The sequence below is a fragment of the Lontra canadensis genome, unplaced genomic scaffold (genome assembly GCF_010015895.1).
Source record: "Lontra canadensis isolate GAN:19392208 unplaced genomic scaffold, GSC_riverotter_1.0 scaffold76, whole genome shotgun sequence".
NCBI classification, from domain to species: Eukaryota; Metazoa; Chordata; class Mammalia; order Carnivora; family Mustelidae; genus Lontra; species Lontra canadensis.
The window spans coordinates 557877-576542 of record NW_022631070.1 but is presented as its reverse complement, the minus strand read 5'-3'; the positions used below and the strand labels follow the sequence as shown (position 1 = coordinate 576542).

General features: G+C 37.3%; 1 protein-coding gene across 3 annotated transcripts in view; it reads right to left on the bottom strand.

Moving 5' to 3' along the window:
- USP6NL (USP6 N-terminal like) overlaps positions 1-18666 on the bottom strand; it is a 157843-nt gene that overhangs the window by 113542 nt on the left and 25635 nt on the right. Inside the window, exon 1 of one of the 3 annotated variants that reach the window (XM_032881604.1) lies at positions 7099-7215. The exons of the other annotated variants lie outside the window; for them this stretch is intronic. Coding sequence (XP_032737495.1) covers positions 7099-7171 — 73 coding nt within the window. The 5' untranslated portion in view covers positions 7172-7215. Of the gene's footprint in view, positions 1-7098; positions 7216-18666 lie in introns of those variants that run through there. 3 annotated transcript variants of the gene reach the window in all.

Genomic DNA, 18666 nt, shown 5'->3' with positions numbered 1-18666 from the left:
TTTTTCATCACGTTTAGTCCCATACCGTCAACTCTGAGTAACAACATGGGACCTACACGAAGTGCCAGTAGTGATGCTGGAAGGGCACCCACCAAGCAGGGAACAGTCATGACATCACATGTCAACTGCTTGACCCATACCCTAGACTGAGGCCTGCAAGTGCAGGTCCACGCCACTGCAAGAGAAATGAATCCGGCATAAGGACCATTGTAAAAAAAAGAAAAAGAAAAAGAATGAAAAGAAAAGGAAATCTGTTAAGCCATCGCCTCAGCTATGCGACCAGACGTGAAAACTGTACACTTTTTATGAAATACCTTTTATCTCAGATTGAAAAATGCAGCATTTATGTGGGTGCAGAATTGCTGTAAGAAAGGCATACCTATAGAGAGCCTAATATGATTGGAGAAAAAGCAAAGTCATCATGTAATAAAACTTAAAGAAAAAAGAGGATGAAGGAACTAAAGTCAGATGATTTAATGCCAGCAAAGGATGGTTTGGTAATTTTAGAAAAAGCTTTGGCTTAATAAATGTCAAGATAACAGGAGAAGCAGCTTCTACTCTCCAACAGGCAGCAGACCACGAGTTTCCAGATACCATTAAGAAAATCACTGAGGAGACAGGAAATCTGCCTGAACAGGTTTTAAATGCAAGTCCCCTCTCCCCACCTCCCAGGAAGAAAAAAAAAGAGAATGCCACAAAGGACATTTATTAGTAAGGAAAAGAAATGAGCATCTGGATTTCAGGAAGGAAGGGACAGGCTAACTTGTACTGTATTGTGCAAATGGTCAGGTTTATGATCCGATGAAGCCTGAGCCTTGAAGGGAAAAGATAAACACCGGCCTCCAGTCTCTGCGTGGTACAACAAGAAGGCCTGGACAATGAGAACCCTTTTTCTGGATTGGTTCCACCGAAGGTTTGTCTCTGGAGTGAGGAAGTACCTTGCCACTAAAAGACTGCCTTTTGAAGTTCTTCTGAACAATGACCCTGGCCACCCAGCACCCCACAAGTTCAACGCCAGAGGTGTCAATGTGGTCTACTTGCCTCCAAACACAACATCTCTAATTCAGCCTCTAGACCAGTGGTCATAGGGACCTTAAAGGCTCATTACACAGCACTCTAAAGGAAAGATTGTTATCACTATGGAAAAGAGATAGAGAGAAGAACATTATGAAAGTCTGGAAATATTCCACTATTGAAGATGCCATCATCATTATAGGAAAAAGCCATAAAAGCCATCAAGACCAAAACAATAAATTCTTACAGGAGAAAACTGCATCCAGATGTTGTGCATGATTCACAGGATTTACGACAGAGCTGATCAAGGAAACCCCTGCTTTCTCTTCCTCCTCAGCCTACTCGGTGTGAGGACAATGAGGATGAAGACCTCCTACGATGACCCACTTCCACTTCATAAACAGTAAATAATCATCATGTCATATAGTTAATAAACATATCTGTTGTGTATGTATATCTTCATGTGAACATCTAGTAACTGTAGGCAAGAGCTGTGGGCAAGAACTGTCACCATCATCACCTAAGTATTCGTCATGTAGAGCATTGTGCACAAGACTCACATGGAAGAGGATAGCCTAGCCTAAGACAAGCGTAAGGTGAGTGATATTTAATATGAAATCAGTAATGTGTTAGTTTCCTTACTGTTTATAATTTTCTTTTCAAAGAATTACATTACAGTATAGTATGCTTGAAGGAGCTGTGTATCAGCCTAGCATCACAGGTAAGTGCTTTTTCTTAAAAAACCTAACAATGTTGCCTATACTGTATTAGGAATATGACCATAACACTGTATGCCATAAAAATTTTAGATGATTTATTCATTAGCGTACAGTCTAGTTTCCCATGAAGCAATCATATTGATTACACTAGGCTACCATAAAGCAATCATACTGCTGCTTTCTTATTATCAATGCATGAATCATTACACCTGATAGGAGTTTCTTTTCCACTTTATCTTTCCATTTCTGACATCCAGTGTTAGTAAGACAAGCTACAATGTTCTGTATCATATAAGACAGTACCGATGTAGGTACTCACGGACGATTCATCTTATAAACAGATGATGTACACTTACAGTTATCAATACAGAAGAGTACTGTAAGTATATTTTCCTTATGATTTTCTTGATAACATTTTCTTTTCTTTAGCTTTATTGTAAGAATACAGTGTATAATATCTGTAACACACACAATATGTATTAATCGACAGTTTATGTTATTGGTAAGGTTTCCTTCCGGTCAACAGTAGGCGGTTAGTAGTCAAGTTTCAAAGAGTCAGAAGTAATATGTAGATTGTCAACTGTGTGGGGGTTGGGACCCCTAACCCCGACACTGTTCAAGGTCAACTATTTCAATTAACATTGATCAACTTAACAAATATAACCATAATGTAGAGAACGTTAAAGGTATAATAAGAGGCCAAAGTAAAATGCTAAGAGAATACAAAGGAATGATTAATTCCGACCTAGAAGGGTGAGGGGAGAAAGTTAGGGAATGCTTCCTGGAGGGGTGGCATTGGAGCTCGTCAGCTGACCTGGTAAGAGAGCTACTTGTTGGAGGAGGGAGGGGACCCACCATCCTCCTGGAGCAGCGCGTCAGAAACAACAAGCATTCTGCAGAGCTGACACAGAGGCTGCAAGGAGAGATCCGGTAAGACAGCTAGAAATACACAGTAAGTTCAAATTCCGGGTTCCAAGAAAACTTTCAGAAAGCCATTTCACATAGCAAGGGAAGGATGGAATACAGGGTTAAATGACCAAATACCACATGACCACTCTTCTTCTCACCTTCTCCCACTATCATCTAAAAGTTTTCAAACTTCTTCCCCTGGAATGTGAGCCTCCCATGCTTGGCTACCTGAGCTCCCCTCTACTGTGTATTTTGCTCAGGGTGCTTGTACGCACTCTCCGCCACTCCACGCCCCAGCTCGCGAGCTTTCTATGCATCCTCGGATACTTGGCTCAAATGAAAACATCGGTCACTTCACTAAGAGTTTAATTCCTCTGCTCTAATTACCAAACGAGGGCCAGTTCCCTGTGGGGTTCCCATGACACTCTGTCTACCATAACACCTATCATACCATCGTAATTACTGACTTTTGTCTCTTGCTATTGCACATGCATTTCTTGAGGCTACTGGATCCTTCCATCTAAGAAGTCATAAGTGTTCAGTGAATGTTTATGAAATAAAATTAGTGAGGAGGCTAGTTTAATAATCTAGAGGAGAGGTATTAAGGCATGAAAGTAGGAATAGAAGGATACCAAAGCTCGTATGTTTTACTAACAGGAGGGATCTTCAGGGTGTCACTCTAAATCCACTCTTCCTTTAAGAATAATTTTTTTATTAGCATATAATGTATTATTTGCCCCAGGGGTACAGGTCTGTGAATCGTCAGGTTTACACACTTCACAGCACTCACCATAGCACATACCCTCCCCAATGACCATCACCCAACCACCCTCTCCCTACCCCCCACCCCCCAGCAACCCTCAGTTTGTTCTGTGAGATTAAGAGTCTCTTAAGGTTTCTCTCCCTCCTGATCCCATCTTGTTTCATTTTTCCTTCCCTATCCCCCAAACCCCTGCCCTGACTCTCAAAATTCCTCGTATCAGAGAGATCATATAATTGTATTTCTCTGATTGACTTATTTCACTCAGTATAATACCCTCTATCTAGTTCCATCCACATAATCGCAAATGGCAAGATTTCATTTCTTTTGACGGCTGCATAGTATTCCATTGTATAAGAATAATTTTAATAAACATGGTCATCAGCTTTTGCACCCTACAAAAAAATATTTTAAATAAAGAACCTGAATCACCCTGGGGGAAAAAATATATATATGTTTATAAAAAATAAAATTATTAAAAAAAAAAAAAAGAACCTGAATCATACTTATATTTAGCAGACTTTCGTTTTATAAGATAGGGAAACATATTATTTAAATATTTTTATCCAAACAGACATGAAGCTTTTAAAAGGCAAAAACCAGGCCTCTGACTACTACACAGCCACAACGCTTGCATGTGTGCCTCATGTACATTTGAACAGACTGTACAGTTTTACTTGAGTCATTCCGTGGTACTGAGCCTTCCCAATCCACTCAAGCGTGGCCCTGAAGATGGAGCCTCACTAGGACATTCAAGAGGAGAACTGTGACAGTTTGTGCTTCCACTTAGCATAAATCGCTCACTCCATTCCTTTCTTTGGTCTACAAGAACACATTGCTTTAACTCTCAGACTAGTTTATCTTAACAAATGTATATTCTTCCATTCACTGACTGACTCATTTGTTCAACAAACAGCTGAGAGTGTACTATGCCCATGCCTGGGGCATAGTACACTCTCAGCTGTTTGTTGAACAAATGAGTCAGTCAGTGAATGGAAGAATATCTTTTCTTGTGTCCCCAGTGAATAACACAGTGACCTGCAAATAGTGGACACCTGATAAGGGCTTTAAGAATAAATACATGAGAGATTGAGGAATGGACAAACCAGTGAGCATGTGCATGTATATGGGACCCTCTCTCCAATAAGGCAAGAATACTTTTCCAAAGACCCCTTATTCTTTGCTTAGTCTTCCTTTATTTTGCCCAAGGTTGTATTACAAAACACCTATGCCTATCCATTTCAACCATCTTACAAATGTCAATCATTTCCATCGCCTCCCCAATGCATTATTGGAAAAAAGAATGTAGATCCACTAAAATTACCCTTCAAATAACATTACTAGTTCTCTCCTTCCTTTTAACACTAACTGCTGCAAAATTCTAAGTTTCCTAAAGAACATTAATATGAACTCTTAGCATGTATTTCACTAAGTGCTGGGTAGGTTAGGATACTTCAACTAAATGACAGAACAGTCATTTGGCAGATATTTTGAAAATTTTAAAGAAAATATTCATGAATATTGCATAATTCCCCTCCTTCCTCAAGATAATCCTTCACCAAACTGTTGAGTCCTATTTATAGTCAAGGAAAACTAATTTATGAAAAATTTTCAAACCACTTATCATAACATAAATATTTCATCCCCAACTTTGATACTTTCCTTCACACAGCAATTTTTCCATACTATTTGCTCACATGAATGTGACCAAATACTTTGAAATGTTGCTCTCTCTAATTCATCCAAATCCATACTGTATTTTAAAGAATTTAGTTTAAAAACTCTTTTTATAGGTCATTGTTTCATATTTGTTTATAGAACTTTGTTTTTCTCAGTTCATCAATATTGAAAATTGGTAAAATGCAACAATATTTTACAAAAGGATAAAACTAACAGTAAATACACTAGCTAAATGATTAAAAAACTGTCAGAATAGGTTTGAAAAAAAGAAGTGTCTATGAAAAAAAATCCATATACAATTTGCCTCTGTTTTTCCTGGTCATAGAAAATTCTGCCTGAAAAAAAATAAGAAAAAGAATCTAAGAACCGAAGCTGTTCTACTACTTTAGTATATAGCATCTTTTAGTACTATTTTTTCTGTATTCATAAGGCATTTCCTATCAAATATGATTATGTTGTGTATGTATATGCATTCTGAAAAACAAGAATATTACTACTTTTTTTCCCTGGGTGTATTCCAAGTAATTATGATTATGACCAAAAACTTAAAAACTAGAAGAAACATTCCAGTAAAAAAAAAAATATCCATCTGTAAAGGTTAAACCATATGAATCTGACATTTTCAAACAGATTGCAGTTAAATTAACTAATTTATATTCCCTTGAATTAGTAAAAGCAGTCGGCTTTTTTTTAATGCCTAATTGTTAGAATCCTGCTATTCAGAGATAGGAAGACAGTACTTTTTATTATAGAACAAAAAGAAGAAATAAAGTAGAAAACAGGAGGTAATTGTAAAGTATCCTAAATATTTTTTCAAAGGTAAATGACAACAGTTTCTCTGCCTTTTGACATGCATTTTTGTCCATTTAAATACCATGTCCTTCCATAAAATGAGGAAAGACAAGATGGGCTAGGGTTTCTTTCAGCTGTAGTACTCTACATGTGGCTAATTATAGTATATGTCACAATATCATTTCATACCTTCACCCCAAATAATGTTGCACAAGACTTAAGGAATCTCATAAGATCTACTTCAAACACAGATCCTCTCAAGTTTTTTTAAAAATCCAAAATAATCTGTATTTTATATTATCTGAGGTATATTTATGCTATTTGAATCATATAAAGACAGAATACTACATCTTTTACATGTGAAAAAGCTGATATACAAATTTATCAACTGACTGATTTTAAATCATAGATTAAATTCATGAAACTGACAGCATTATAAACTAAGTTTATAAACTTATATTTGTTAAATCAATTCCTAATTGTCATTTTGGAGAGTTACTATTTCAAATGTTTAAAAAAGCAAAAACACAACTACTTCTTCAAAAGTATATCTGCATTAGTTCATTTTAAGATCTGTAAGTCAGACGTGCAACTTAGAAAGGTTCTGAAAATGGATTTCAATATATCCCAAACTGACACAGGCTAAAATATAAAACTATCTTAAATATAAGCAGCATTGATTAAGCATATAATCCTAAACAGAAAAAAGTAACTATTCACTGAAAAAGGCAAAAAAAAAAACCCTACCATTCAGTGGCTGAATTAATATTTGTAACTATTATTTCATCAGCTGACCACACAAATAAGAACCATCTAGTTCTTTTACCCTGCTACAGGCAGAATCCTAGCTTGTTCCTTTCTGATTTCTGCCATGAACATTTGTATTTTAAAATTAAGAAGAGGATTATATAAATTATTCTCCCTCCTCCAAAATACATAATAAAAGAGGATTTTTCCAGTGTGAAAAATACGACTGCAGTAGATATGTCATAACCTCTCCTTACTCTTCATCCCTTTTAATAAGAAGATAGGCTTCTAATTTGCCATTTAAAAATCGGAATAATAAGACGGGTTTACAGTTATGCCATTACCTGATCCTTTTCAGTACCATTATATAAGAAGAGCAAAAAACCTCAAAACTCCTTTTTTATAAAGCTGTTCTTTAGGTCGATATTTGTAAAAACCCCTGAGTGCTCCGGCGGTTCATTCTGACGACGTTCCTACCTTCCTTCACTCGGGCTGCTTTTTGCCTCAATGGTGTCACCAGCTCCTTCACAATCTGCAAGACTTGAATCATTGCTAGTTAACAAGCCAAAGACTCCACTGCTTCTTCCAGAAATCCAACAGGTTTCATCACCACGAGCTCACGGCTGTCTCTGCTTTCAGGAAGCTCGGGCAGGAGCACAGTTGAACTTTAGAGAAACACATTACATGCTTTGCTTAGCTATCCATGCAGGCTCGGAAGCAGTTAATAAGAACCAAACGGAAGGATAGGCTGTATCTTCTTGAAATGGATTCAAAGTGATTTCAGCACATATGAAAACCACCATCCTCAAAGTCCAAATGTATCATTTTACAAAGCATTAACTGGTTATAAACAAAACAAAATGTGGGTGATCTGCTGCAAATCACCAAGCACACTGAATGAAAACATTTTCCCACAAAAGTCATGACAGGAGAAACAAAGTGCTATGCTATAAATTCTCATAGAGCCGATCACAGATGCTATGTGCAAGTTTTTAAAAGCACTCAGTAGTCAACCAAAATACCCTGCACTGCAAAGCCTTAATACTTTTTTCCCATTTCTCAAAAATCTCATATTTGAAATGCAGAAAGTAAAATGCGGATAAAAATAAAGCACTATCTGGCTAACTCCAAGCTCCCAGGTCTGCCTAACAGATATGAAACTTCAAGAACTAATCTATAAATTCCTTGCCCTCCTCCTCACACAGTCACCTCTGACTGACATCCTAGTCCCTGAGGAGAAGTCTACATTCATGCTTCACTCTAGAAATTCCTAAAGGGTTTGTAAATTCGTTGGCCTCACCAGAAGCGGCAAGGGCGAGATTTTTCAAATCGAGCATAACCACCATTCTCACCACTCGGTTTTCAACAACCAAGTTGCACCAATGCTGTTAATATTGAATACCTTCGATACATATTCTGTTTGCCACACAGTCAAAGTCAACCTAGAGGCTTAACTAAGAGAGAACTGACATCGGGTTCATGTCATTAAATGTTCTGTTTACTAAAGTGACTCTCTACCAGCAATTTGTTCCCCTTACCATACTCCAACTGTCCTCCTAGTTTTCCTTCTTTCCCGTTCATCATTTTGATATTCTTAATGTATCATTACATAATGGATCCCGGAGGAAACCAAAGGCAGTACCTTTGCCTACACACTTAAAGGCTTATTTGTTATTTTCCCATTTTCCAATTGGACAACCGAGGTACACAGTCAACCAGGGTTGGAAGTAAAACACAGAATCCAAAACTCAAAGACTTCTGCTTTCTCTGGTATCACGCCTTTCCTGTCAAAATGGATAGCTTTAAAATTCAGGGTGAAGTTTTCAGCTCTTCAAAAAAGAGGTGCTATAACATGTACATATATATCCGCCCATAATGTATTCTCCATATGGGTGGTAATTTAAGACATCAGATTACAGATCCATGGCAGTGAGAAACTGTTTGCAAATGGAGGACAAAACTGGGCAATTGTCCTAACTACCTGTTATCTTTAAAGAGGAAATCTGTACTTGCAAACTAAATCAGAAAGTTCAGAGGAGTCAATGACCAAGTTTCAAACCTCAAATCAAAACTGTGCTCTTTGGACTCCCTCTGCAGACCCACTACAAACAAATCAACATTTAAATCAAGTTCCCCTAGGTCTTTCTACCCTTGGCCCCATCTCCCAGGACAGCTCAGAACATGAAATAGATGTTAGGTATACACTGACTCTATTTCCATGTCTTCGCATTTCCAGCTCCAGAAAAATCACTTCCACTTTTCTAGAAAAACATAATGTTTTTGAAAGTTACTTTCTGTTAGCTTTGCTCTCTCCCACTGTATCTCTCCTTCCATGCAGGGAGGGGGATCTATAGGGCATTATCTTCGGTCAACTCTCTCCTCCAGATCTCTGGCCAATAAAGAGAAGACCATCTATATTCATGTTTCCAAAATTTCAATTATCATCACCCCCATCTCCCTGATAACAGTATTAGTTTCGAAAATGAAAATCGCAATCAGTTTGACTCGCTATTGTCAGTCCTTAACTTCTGCTAAGCAACCAATAGCTTTTCTTGTTTCTCTCATTCTCTTCTCATTTTTTTTTAATCACATGTTGCAATAGTAAGTGTATCTGACTACATATGATAGAGTAGATATAACCAAGTTGTAGTCTAAACTGTCAAGATCAGGGCACTGGGTGGCATCAGTTAAGCGTCTGCCTTCGGCTCAGGTCATAATCCCAGGGTCCTGGGATCGAGTCCCGTATCGGCCTCCCTGCCTAAAGGAGTCTGCTTCTCCTTCTACCCCTCCTCCCTGCTCATGATCTCTATCTTTCACACACTCTCTCTCTCAAATTAATTAATTAAATCTTTTAAAAAATGAATAAATAAAAATAAAATGTCAAGATCGGGGCAGCTGGATGGCTCAGTCAGTTAAGCATCTGCCTTTAGCTCAGGTCATGATCCCAGGGTTCTGGGACCAACTCTGGCATCGGGCTCCTGCTCAGTGGGGAGCCTGCTTCTCCCTCAGCCTGCTGCTCCCCCTACTTGTGCACTCTCACTCTCTCTCTCTGACAAATATTTTTTTTTAAATGCCAAGATTATGAAAGGCAAAGAAAAACAAAGGAAGTATTATAGTTCAGAGGAAATTCAAGAGTCAGGTTAACTAGAATGAACACGTGATGCCAGGTTAGATACTGGACCAGAGACAAGGGAAAATGTGTGACATTTGGGGACAACTCGTAAAGTGTGAACACCATCTACAGCTTATCAGTGTTAATTTCCTGACTATGACCACTGCACTGTAACAGAACATCCTGGATTTTAGGAATACACCCTGAAGCATTTAGGGGTAAATATTTCAATTTACCCCCTACGGGTCCAGAAAAAAAAATTATATTAATACAGAATGAGAAAATAAATGTGGTAAAATCTTAGCATTTGGCAAATCCAGGTAAAGGAATAAGAGAATTGTTGTGTCACTCTTACAACACTTTCCTAAGTCTGAAATTATTTCAAAATAAACTTAAATTCTGACTACTTTGCCCAATCTATGTATATGTATTTGTTTATAAAGGGTATATATTCATATTTATGTATACTGAAATCATACAGAGCAGAAGATTTTTAAAGGCTCAGATAATATAAAATAGAATTCCACATTTGTAAAAACGCTCTGTTAAGTCTGTGTATGTGTATCTACACATACACACATTTATATGCATTCTCATATGCTTCCTTTGCCCCAAAGATCATTCTGCATCCTCCTGGAATGCAAACTGTGAAAACACACATACCTCTGGGCTCACTCTGGCATGGGCACTCTTCAAAGAATTAATTTCCAGATCCTTAACTTGTACATGTACTATCACTACAGCTGAGCTGCTTGAGGAGACGCAGGCAGCAGGGGCCCGTCTCCATCTCCCTTGATGCAATCACCTTTGACCCACTTCATAAGAAAAAGGCCAACCCTCAGGCACCTCATTGTGGCACAGTGCTCCAAGAGGAGAAACATGGGAGATGGGGAACAAAAATAACCCAACGATTCCTTTAATCAAAGCACAGTAAGTAACATCAGCTAAAAATTCATTTAAAGTAAATAATTATTCATCAAAATTCATCATATACTTGTTTTGACAAAGTACATTAGGAAAGACCTCTGTGAGGAAAGTAGAATGGATACAGAATTTCAGAGAGAAGTATATAAAATCTCTGGCTACTAAGGCATAGCTTGTTTATTTCTTTTCTTTTCTTTTCTTTTTTTTTTTTTTTTTTTAAGAGAGGAAAAAACATCCACAATGGGAAGAATCTTAAACAGATTCCACACCCAGCACAGAGCCAGACACTGGGCTTGATCTCACGACCCTGGAATCATGACCTAAGCTGAAATCAAAATTAGACACTTAACCAACTGAGCCACCCAGGTACCCCTTCCTTCTTCACTTTTCAACTGGATGGCACTGGGTATCAAACCACTGTGAAAATCAAACCCTACTAGATACACTTATAAGAGGAATGTGATAGTTTTGCTAATCTATTATTTTTCCTTACTGGCCCTCTGGCACAAAGAATTGGTTTAATCACATTCCTTGGATCTTATCATGGGTCTGTGCATGGCCCGGTTTTATTTATGCATTCAATTATTTATTTTTAATAATATACCACAATGCAACCACTCAAAAACAAAACAAAACAAACAAAAAACTAGGACATTAACAATAATCTGCATTTAATCTACAGTCCCCCCAACCACTAACCCACCCTCCTGCTTCAACCCAAAGTAACAAGCATTCTAAATCCAGGGGAAAAAAAAATAGTTTCTAATAAAACTCCCTTGATTCCCTTGATTTCCCTTGTATCAATCAATCTAATATTATCTCCTCCCCCATCTTACACACAAAAACACACACGGACCCCTGTGTTGCTGTCTGGTTGTTCCAAACTTTATAAAAAGGCTATCACAGTTCATGTTATCTTTGAGGAGTTACATTTTTTCTTAAATATTGAGACCAGTGGTTTTCAATCTTCACTACACACTGAAAACCCCTGGGAAGTTTTAAAAAGTATGATGCCTTGCTCCATCTACAGGGATCTGGACTTCACTGTCCCAGGTGCAGCCCAAACATCATAAACTTTAAAGGTTCCCTCAAACGATCCTAACATTCAGCTAAGGGACCACTGTTCTAGAAGAATGACATAGGGAAAGTTAATGTGTACAACTAAACATGAAAGGTCCAAATATTATGATTCCACTATTACTATTCCACTATTACAGAATTATACACACATGCACGTGTGCACGCACACACACACACACAGAGAAAGATGTATGCACAAAGAAAAAATACCAAAATGTTACCAACCACTTTTCCTCTGAACAGTGGTATTATAGATCAATTTTCACTGTCTTCATTTTACTATACTTTTCTACACAGAACACATTTTACTATTTAAAAAAATTAATTATATTTTGGTTTTTAAATATTCCATATCATCTCACCAAAAAGGATACACAGATGGCAAGTTAGCGTATGAAGAGAGTTGGTTCAACATCACACGTCATTAGGAAATTTCAAATTAAGACACTGCCATAGCCCTACACATCTATTAGAATGACTATAATGTAAAACACTGACAACACAAATGCTACCAAAGATGTGGAGGAACAGGAATTCTCATTCACTGCTGGCAGGAATACAAAATGATACAGACACTGTGGAAAACAGTTTGGTGGTTTCTTACAAAACTAAACAAACACTTAACCATTTTATGCAACAATCGTATTCTTTGTTATTGACCCAAATCAGTTAAAAACGTAAATCCACACAAAAACCTGTAGACGAATGTTTATAGCAGTTTTTTAACTGTAATTGCTAGAATTTGGAAGCAATCACATGTTCTTCAGAGCATGAATGGACAGACAAACTCCTACATCCCGGTTATGGAATACTGTTCAGCAGTAAAAGGAAATGAGCTATTGACACACACACACACACACACACACACACACACACACCCCCATGGAGGAACTTTAAATGTTAAGTAAAGAAAGCCCATCTGAAATGGCTACATAGTGTATGATTCTAATTATATGACATTCTGAAAAAGGCAAACCTATGGAGACAGTAAAATGATTAATAGTTGCCAGGGAGAGGAAGAGAAGGATGAATGGGGGGGGCCACCGGGAATTTTTATGGTAGAGAAACTATTCTGTATGCTACTGTAATGGTAGATACATGTCATTATACATTTGTCAAAACCCATAAAACGTAAAACACCAATAGTGACCCTTCATTTAATCTATGGACTTTAACAAGAATACACTGATACTGGCTCATCAACTGCCATAAATGAATCATACAAATGCAAGATGTTAGTAACAGAGGAAACCGGGAAGGTGGGAGTATTCTTAGGGGATATGAGAGAACACCTAGCAGTTTCTACTCCTTTTCTATAAACCTAAAAGTGTTCTAAAACATAGTCTCTGAAAATCTTATTTAATATGTACTTCATAATCTATATCTGAAAAAATGCAACGATAAATCCAAAAAAGTACAGAGTTTAACTGAAGTGCTTAAGACAAAAACATTGCTACACATGAGAGCTCCAATGTGGCTCCGTAGACAAGAAATAGAATACGTGCCCTCCCAATGAACTACCTGCAACCAGCTGTGAGCTAGTTCTTTTTTGCAAAGAAAAATTCTTTCTTCAATCTTGCTTCCTATGTTTGTATTTTTGTTAAAGATGGCCACCCTCAAAACCACAAACTTTAGACAACCCCTGAAAGCTTCCTCCCCATCACTTTCCAATCCAGCATTCCTAGAGTGGGGCAAAGGGAAGAAGCCGGGGAGGGCCCAGAATGAGACAAGAAGAGCACAGAGAGAAGTGCCATAGGCGGTAGGGTAGGAGTGCTCCTCACACACCTAGAGGGACACTCCAGGTTATGTCACTTTCCTTTCTCCCAATGAAAATACAAAGCCAAAGTCAACTTCTTTCTGCTCAAAAGGGATCAAAAACAGGAATTATGTGTCAAATGATATAAAGAAAAATCAACTAGGCAGAGGAAAGAAATCTTTTTCTACCATTCCTCACTCACCAACAAAACAAAACAAAACAAAACACCAGGAAAAGAAAGAAAACAAAATTGACTTTGATCTCACTTCTTTTCTCTCATTCATTTAATAAAACCATAAACAAATTCACTGGACCATCTTTCTTGGCCCCACGTGAAAAGAAATTTGGAGAATCAGTATATCTTAAAAAAAAATTATATTATTATTCCCCACAAATAACGCTATAGATAATTCAGACCAACACCCTAGAATCTTAAAGAATTACAAACTAATTTAAAAGGTCTCTATCGGGGCGCCTGGATGGCTCAGTGGGTTAAAGCCTCTGCCTTTGGCTCGGGTCATAATCTTAGGGTCCTGGGATCGAGCCCTGTGTTGGGCTCTCTGCTCAGCAGGGAGCCTGCTTCCTCCTCTCTCTCTGCCTGCCTCTCTGCCTGCTTGTGGTCTCTATCAAATAAATAAATAAAAATCTTTAAAAAAAAAATAAGTAAAAGGTCTCTATCTTCTTTCTGTAAATATACATCTCTAATAGTTATTCTTATTACTAAAATAATGCAGGTTCACAGTAGAAAATAAGTTTATGAAAACAAACCCAAAGAAAATAAAATCTCTCAGGTACCTGGGTAGCTCAGTTGGTTAAGCAGCTGTCTTCCCCTTAGGTCATGATCCCGGAGTCCCAGAATCGGTCACCATCAGGCTCCCTGCTCAGCAGGGAGTCTGTCTCTCCCTCTAACCCTCTCCCCCTCATGCTCTCTCTCACTCATTCTCTCTTTCAAATAAATAAATAAATAATCTCTTTTAAAAATTTTTTTAAATAAATAAATAAAATAAAATCTCTCTTAGACTTATACCATACAGAGACTACCTTTTAGACTTACCCGTGTATTTTTTGGTTGCTTTTACAAAAATGAGGTAACATTATATGTACTGGTTTGGAATCGGTATGTTTTCACACTTTAGAATACTTCATCAACATCTTTTTTCTAAAATAAACACAAAGATATTTGTACTGTGTTTTGTCCAAAAAATTTTTTGATCATATGAATAACAACCCAGCATCTTTTCATTCTTGGCAATGATTTAGGGTTTTTTCTACACACTTTTCAGAAAACTGTTTTGGCTTTCCTGGAAATATATTTTAGAATTAAACTACTGTCAGTTTTTCTAGAACATGTAGATAAATGAGGGGGAAAAAAATGTGAGAGGCCACACATGTTGTGACAAAAACGATCTGTAAATAGGACATCAACTGACCAGCAAATAGAAAAAGGCTTTTGAATATCAAACCATAAACCCATTTCTGACCGGTCTCCTCTTGGGTTAATAAATCAGCTTAATATAGTTCATTCCTTTGTCATTCTACTTAGCTTTTACAGGTGGGATATAAACACTTTGTTCTACAATTTTGAAAACCAATCACTATAAACTCATCAATATGGAATAAAATGTATGTTGATTATAAAAATAAACGTTGTTAACTTTTGTCCATATCCCTTTTTCCATACCAAGTATCTATAATATTTTCTGTCTAAATAATGCTGAGGTGCTCTTACAGTAATTCCTAATAATTTATATGGGGTATTTAAAAATTAACACTGTCAAAGAGAAGCAACTATCTTTGCAGGTTTTTTCACAGAAAAAAAAGTAAGATAAAATTTAAAAAGATAGGAAGGTAAAATGTCCTGAAGTTGGGATGCCTGGGTAGCTCAGTTGGTTGGAAAACTGCCTTTGGCTCAGGTCATGATCCCGGAGTCCTGGGATTGAGTCCCGCTTCGGGCTCCCAGCTCCACGGGGAGTCTGCTTCTCCCTCTGACCTTCTCCTCGCTCATGCTCTCTCTCGCTTTCTCTCTCTCAAATAAATAAATAAAATCTTTAAAAATAAAATAAAATAAAATAAAAATTCCTGAAGTTGCAGTATGTGGAAAGAGCCACAGAATATATGTTATGGATAACATTATCCCTCTTTCACATAATCTCAAAGCATATTAGACGTCAGTAACTGCTTATGAACGAAAGTAACTGTATTAATGTAATTAAGTTAGAAGTTCTTTCAAACCCAGTTTTTAAAGGTATTTTATAAAAGGGCAATTCATTCTGCTTATAACAAGCAGCCAAGAAACCTCAGTAGCTTGGTAGAAGCTTCTGTACTGGGGCACCTGGGTGGCTCAGTGGGTTAAGCCTCTGCCTTCGGCTCAGGTCATGATCTCAGGGTCCTGGGATCGAGTGCCGTATTGGGCTCTCTGCTCGGAAAGGAGCCTGCTTCCTCTTCTCTCTCTGCCTGCCTCTCTGCCTACTTGTGATCTCTGTCTGTCAAATAAATAAATAAATCTTTAAAAAAAAAAAAAAAGAAGCTTCTGTACTTTCTGTGGCTCAGCGGAAACTGCCATAAATATGCTCAAAGTACTCTTCAAAAACGTGGAGAATGAAAATATATTATCCCAATTTATCCTCATAACACCTAGAAATTCTTCATGTCCTGCCATATCGCAAGTTCATTTTAAAGGCAATAAAATTTTGCTCATCCATACAAAAACTATTAAGCACGGACCAGGTACAATGCTAGTTGCTGGTATTACAAGGGTGATCAACCTCCTTCCACTGTACCAAAAGAAACTGACACTAAACACATTTACACAATTAGCCACTGAATTACAATTGAAATGACTCCTGCAAGTAAGAACAGAATGACAGGAGAGTGTCCTTAAGTAGAAAAATAGCAGGAATTAAAGGATACACACAGCACATTGTAACTGAATATATTCCAATTCCTGAATTAGCACATTTTGATTTTTTTTTTAAGATTTTATTTATTTATTTGACAGAGAGAGATCACAAGCAGGCAGAGAGGCAGGCAGAGAGAGAGGAGGAAGCAGGCTCTCTGCTGAGCAGAGAGCCCGATGCGGGGCTCGATCCCAAGACCCTGAGATCATGACCTGAGCCGAAGGCAGTGGCTTAACCCACTGAGCCACCCAGGCACCCCCACATTTTGAATTTTTAAAGAAAGCTTCCCTTTATGTAGAAATGACTCTTCTGACTTTCCAAAGCCACATGCAAATGGACAAAAAAGTTACAAGGTAAAGAGGCTTTCTAGGCATAATGAAGAAATTTAAATATGACTTTATTTCAAAATCAAGAACTCAAACACACCATCCAAACAATCTGACCTACCCCAGATTCTAACAAAGCTGTCAAGTAACATTATTAGCTCTTAAAAAATCATTACCATAAAAAGCACTGCTTTTCAAAGCAGTCAAGTCTTAGAATAAATCATAATTCAATCTAGATGAATAATTCAATATAACATCAAAGATCAAATGTCCATATGCATACACACATATGTATAAAAAATATAAAGACATAGGAATTCCCACAGAATTTACCAAAGTGTTTTGTGTATTTAAACACAGAAGTCCCTCTAACATTCAAAAAGATCTTTCTGGAGTTTCCACTATACAGAATCTAAAATTCACCATAATACCTTAATTTTAACAGGAAGTAAGACCACCAACAGAGTCCCTGACAGAACAATACATCAGGCAAAACTGATCTTTGGTACCTATTACTCTCTACTCTTCCTTCCTTGATGAAACCTTTTTCCTCTCACTGACTTTTCTGTATACTATGCATTGTGTCTCTCTGCTAACCATCACAAAATGAACCATGTCCCCAAAGAAACATATAAAGTTCCAGTGCACATATTAAAAAACTAAATTGCTTCATAATACATTTTTGGAGATACAAAAGCATCATCCAAAGTTAAAAATCTGATTTTCCCATAAGCATCTGGTAGAAAGGTCTATTTTAAAAGGATATGATACAAGAAAAAATGTAAACAGTGAACACATGAAAAAAGTTATCCTAAGAATGAGATAGCACCTCAACATCCATTAGCATGGCGGCTATCCAAAAAAACAGAAAACAACAGAGTTGTCCAGGATGTGGAGAAATTGGAACCCTTGTGCAATGTCAAATGGCGCAGCCACTATGGAAAACCATACGCAGTTCCTCAGAACATTAAACACAGAATTACCAGATGATCCAGCAATTCCACTTCTGGGTATACACTCAAAAGAACTGGGTATATACTCAAAAGAAAGGTGAGCCTCAAAGAGACATTTGTACACCTATGCTCATAGGAGCATTGCTCGTAATAGCCAAAAGGTGGAAGCAGACCAACTTGTCCATTACCAAAATGGGGTAATCCAAACAACGAAATATTCAGTCTTTAAAAAAGGAAATTCTGGCGCCTGCTACAACATGGGTGAACTATGAGGACATTACACCGTGTGAAATGAGACAGTCACAGAAGGACAAATACTGTCTGATCCCCCCCCATGAGGTATCTCGAGTAATCAAATTCATAGAGACAGAAAGTAGGATGAATGGTGGGTGCCAAGGGATGGAAGAAGGGAAATGGGAAGTTGCTTAGTAAGTTCTTTAATAAGCACAGAGTGTCAGGTTTTCACGATAAAAAGGGTTCTGGAGACTGGCTGCACAACGATGTAAATATTCTTAACCCTACTGAACCGTACACTTAAAAACAGTTAGGATGGTAAATTTTATGTTATATGTATTTTACAATTTAGACAAAAAAGTTATCCTATCTAAAAATCAAATATATGCAACTAAAAGCAACTTTTAATGACATTTTGAGCCTACTAAACTAGTCATAGTGAAATATATCCTTGGATACCAATTACCACAGTAACTGTAAATTAGCACAGTCTTTTAAGAGAGACAGGCAGACATAGGCAAAAACATGTCAGTACTGTAAATCTAGCCTAAGGAATTCGCTCTAGTTTGTTTTATTAAGAAAAGGGGCAAATTCACCAGTGATACTCATTGTGCAAACATGTTTTAAAAACTGAAGCATCCTAAATAACCAAACAATAAGGAAACAGTTAAGTAAGTTACCATGCATCATTATGTTTAATGAATATGATAATTAGGAATTTGAATAATGAAAAATAATTATAGAAATAGGAGAACTGTCTAAA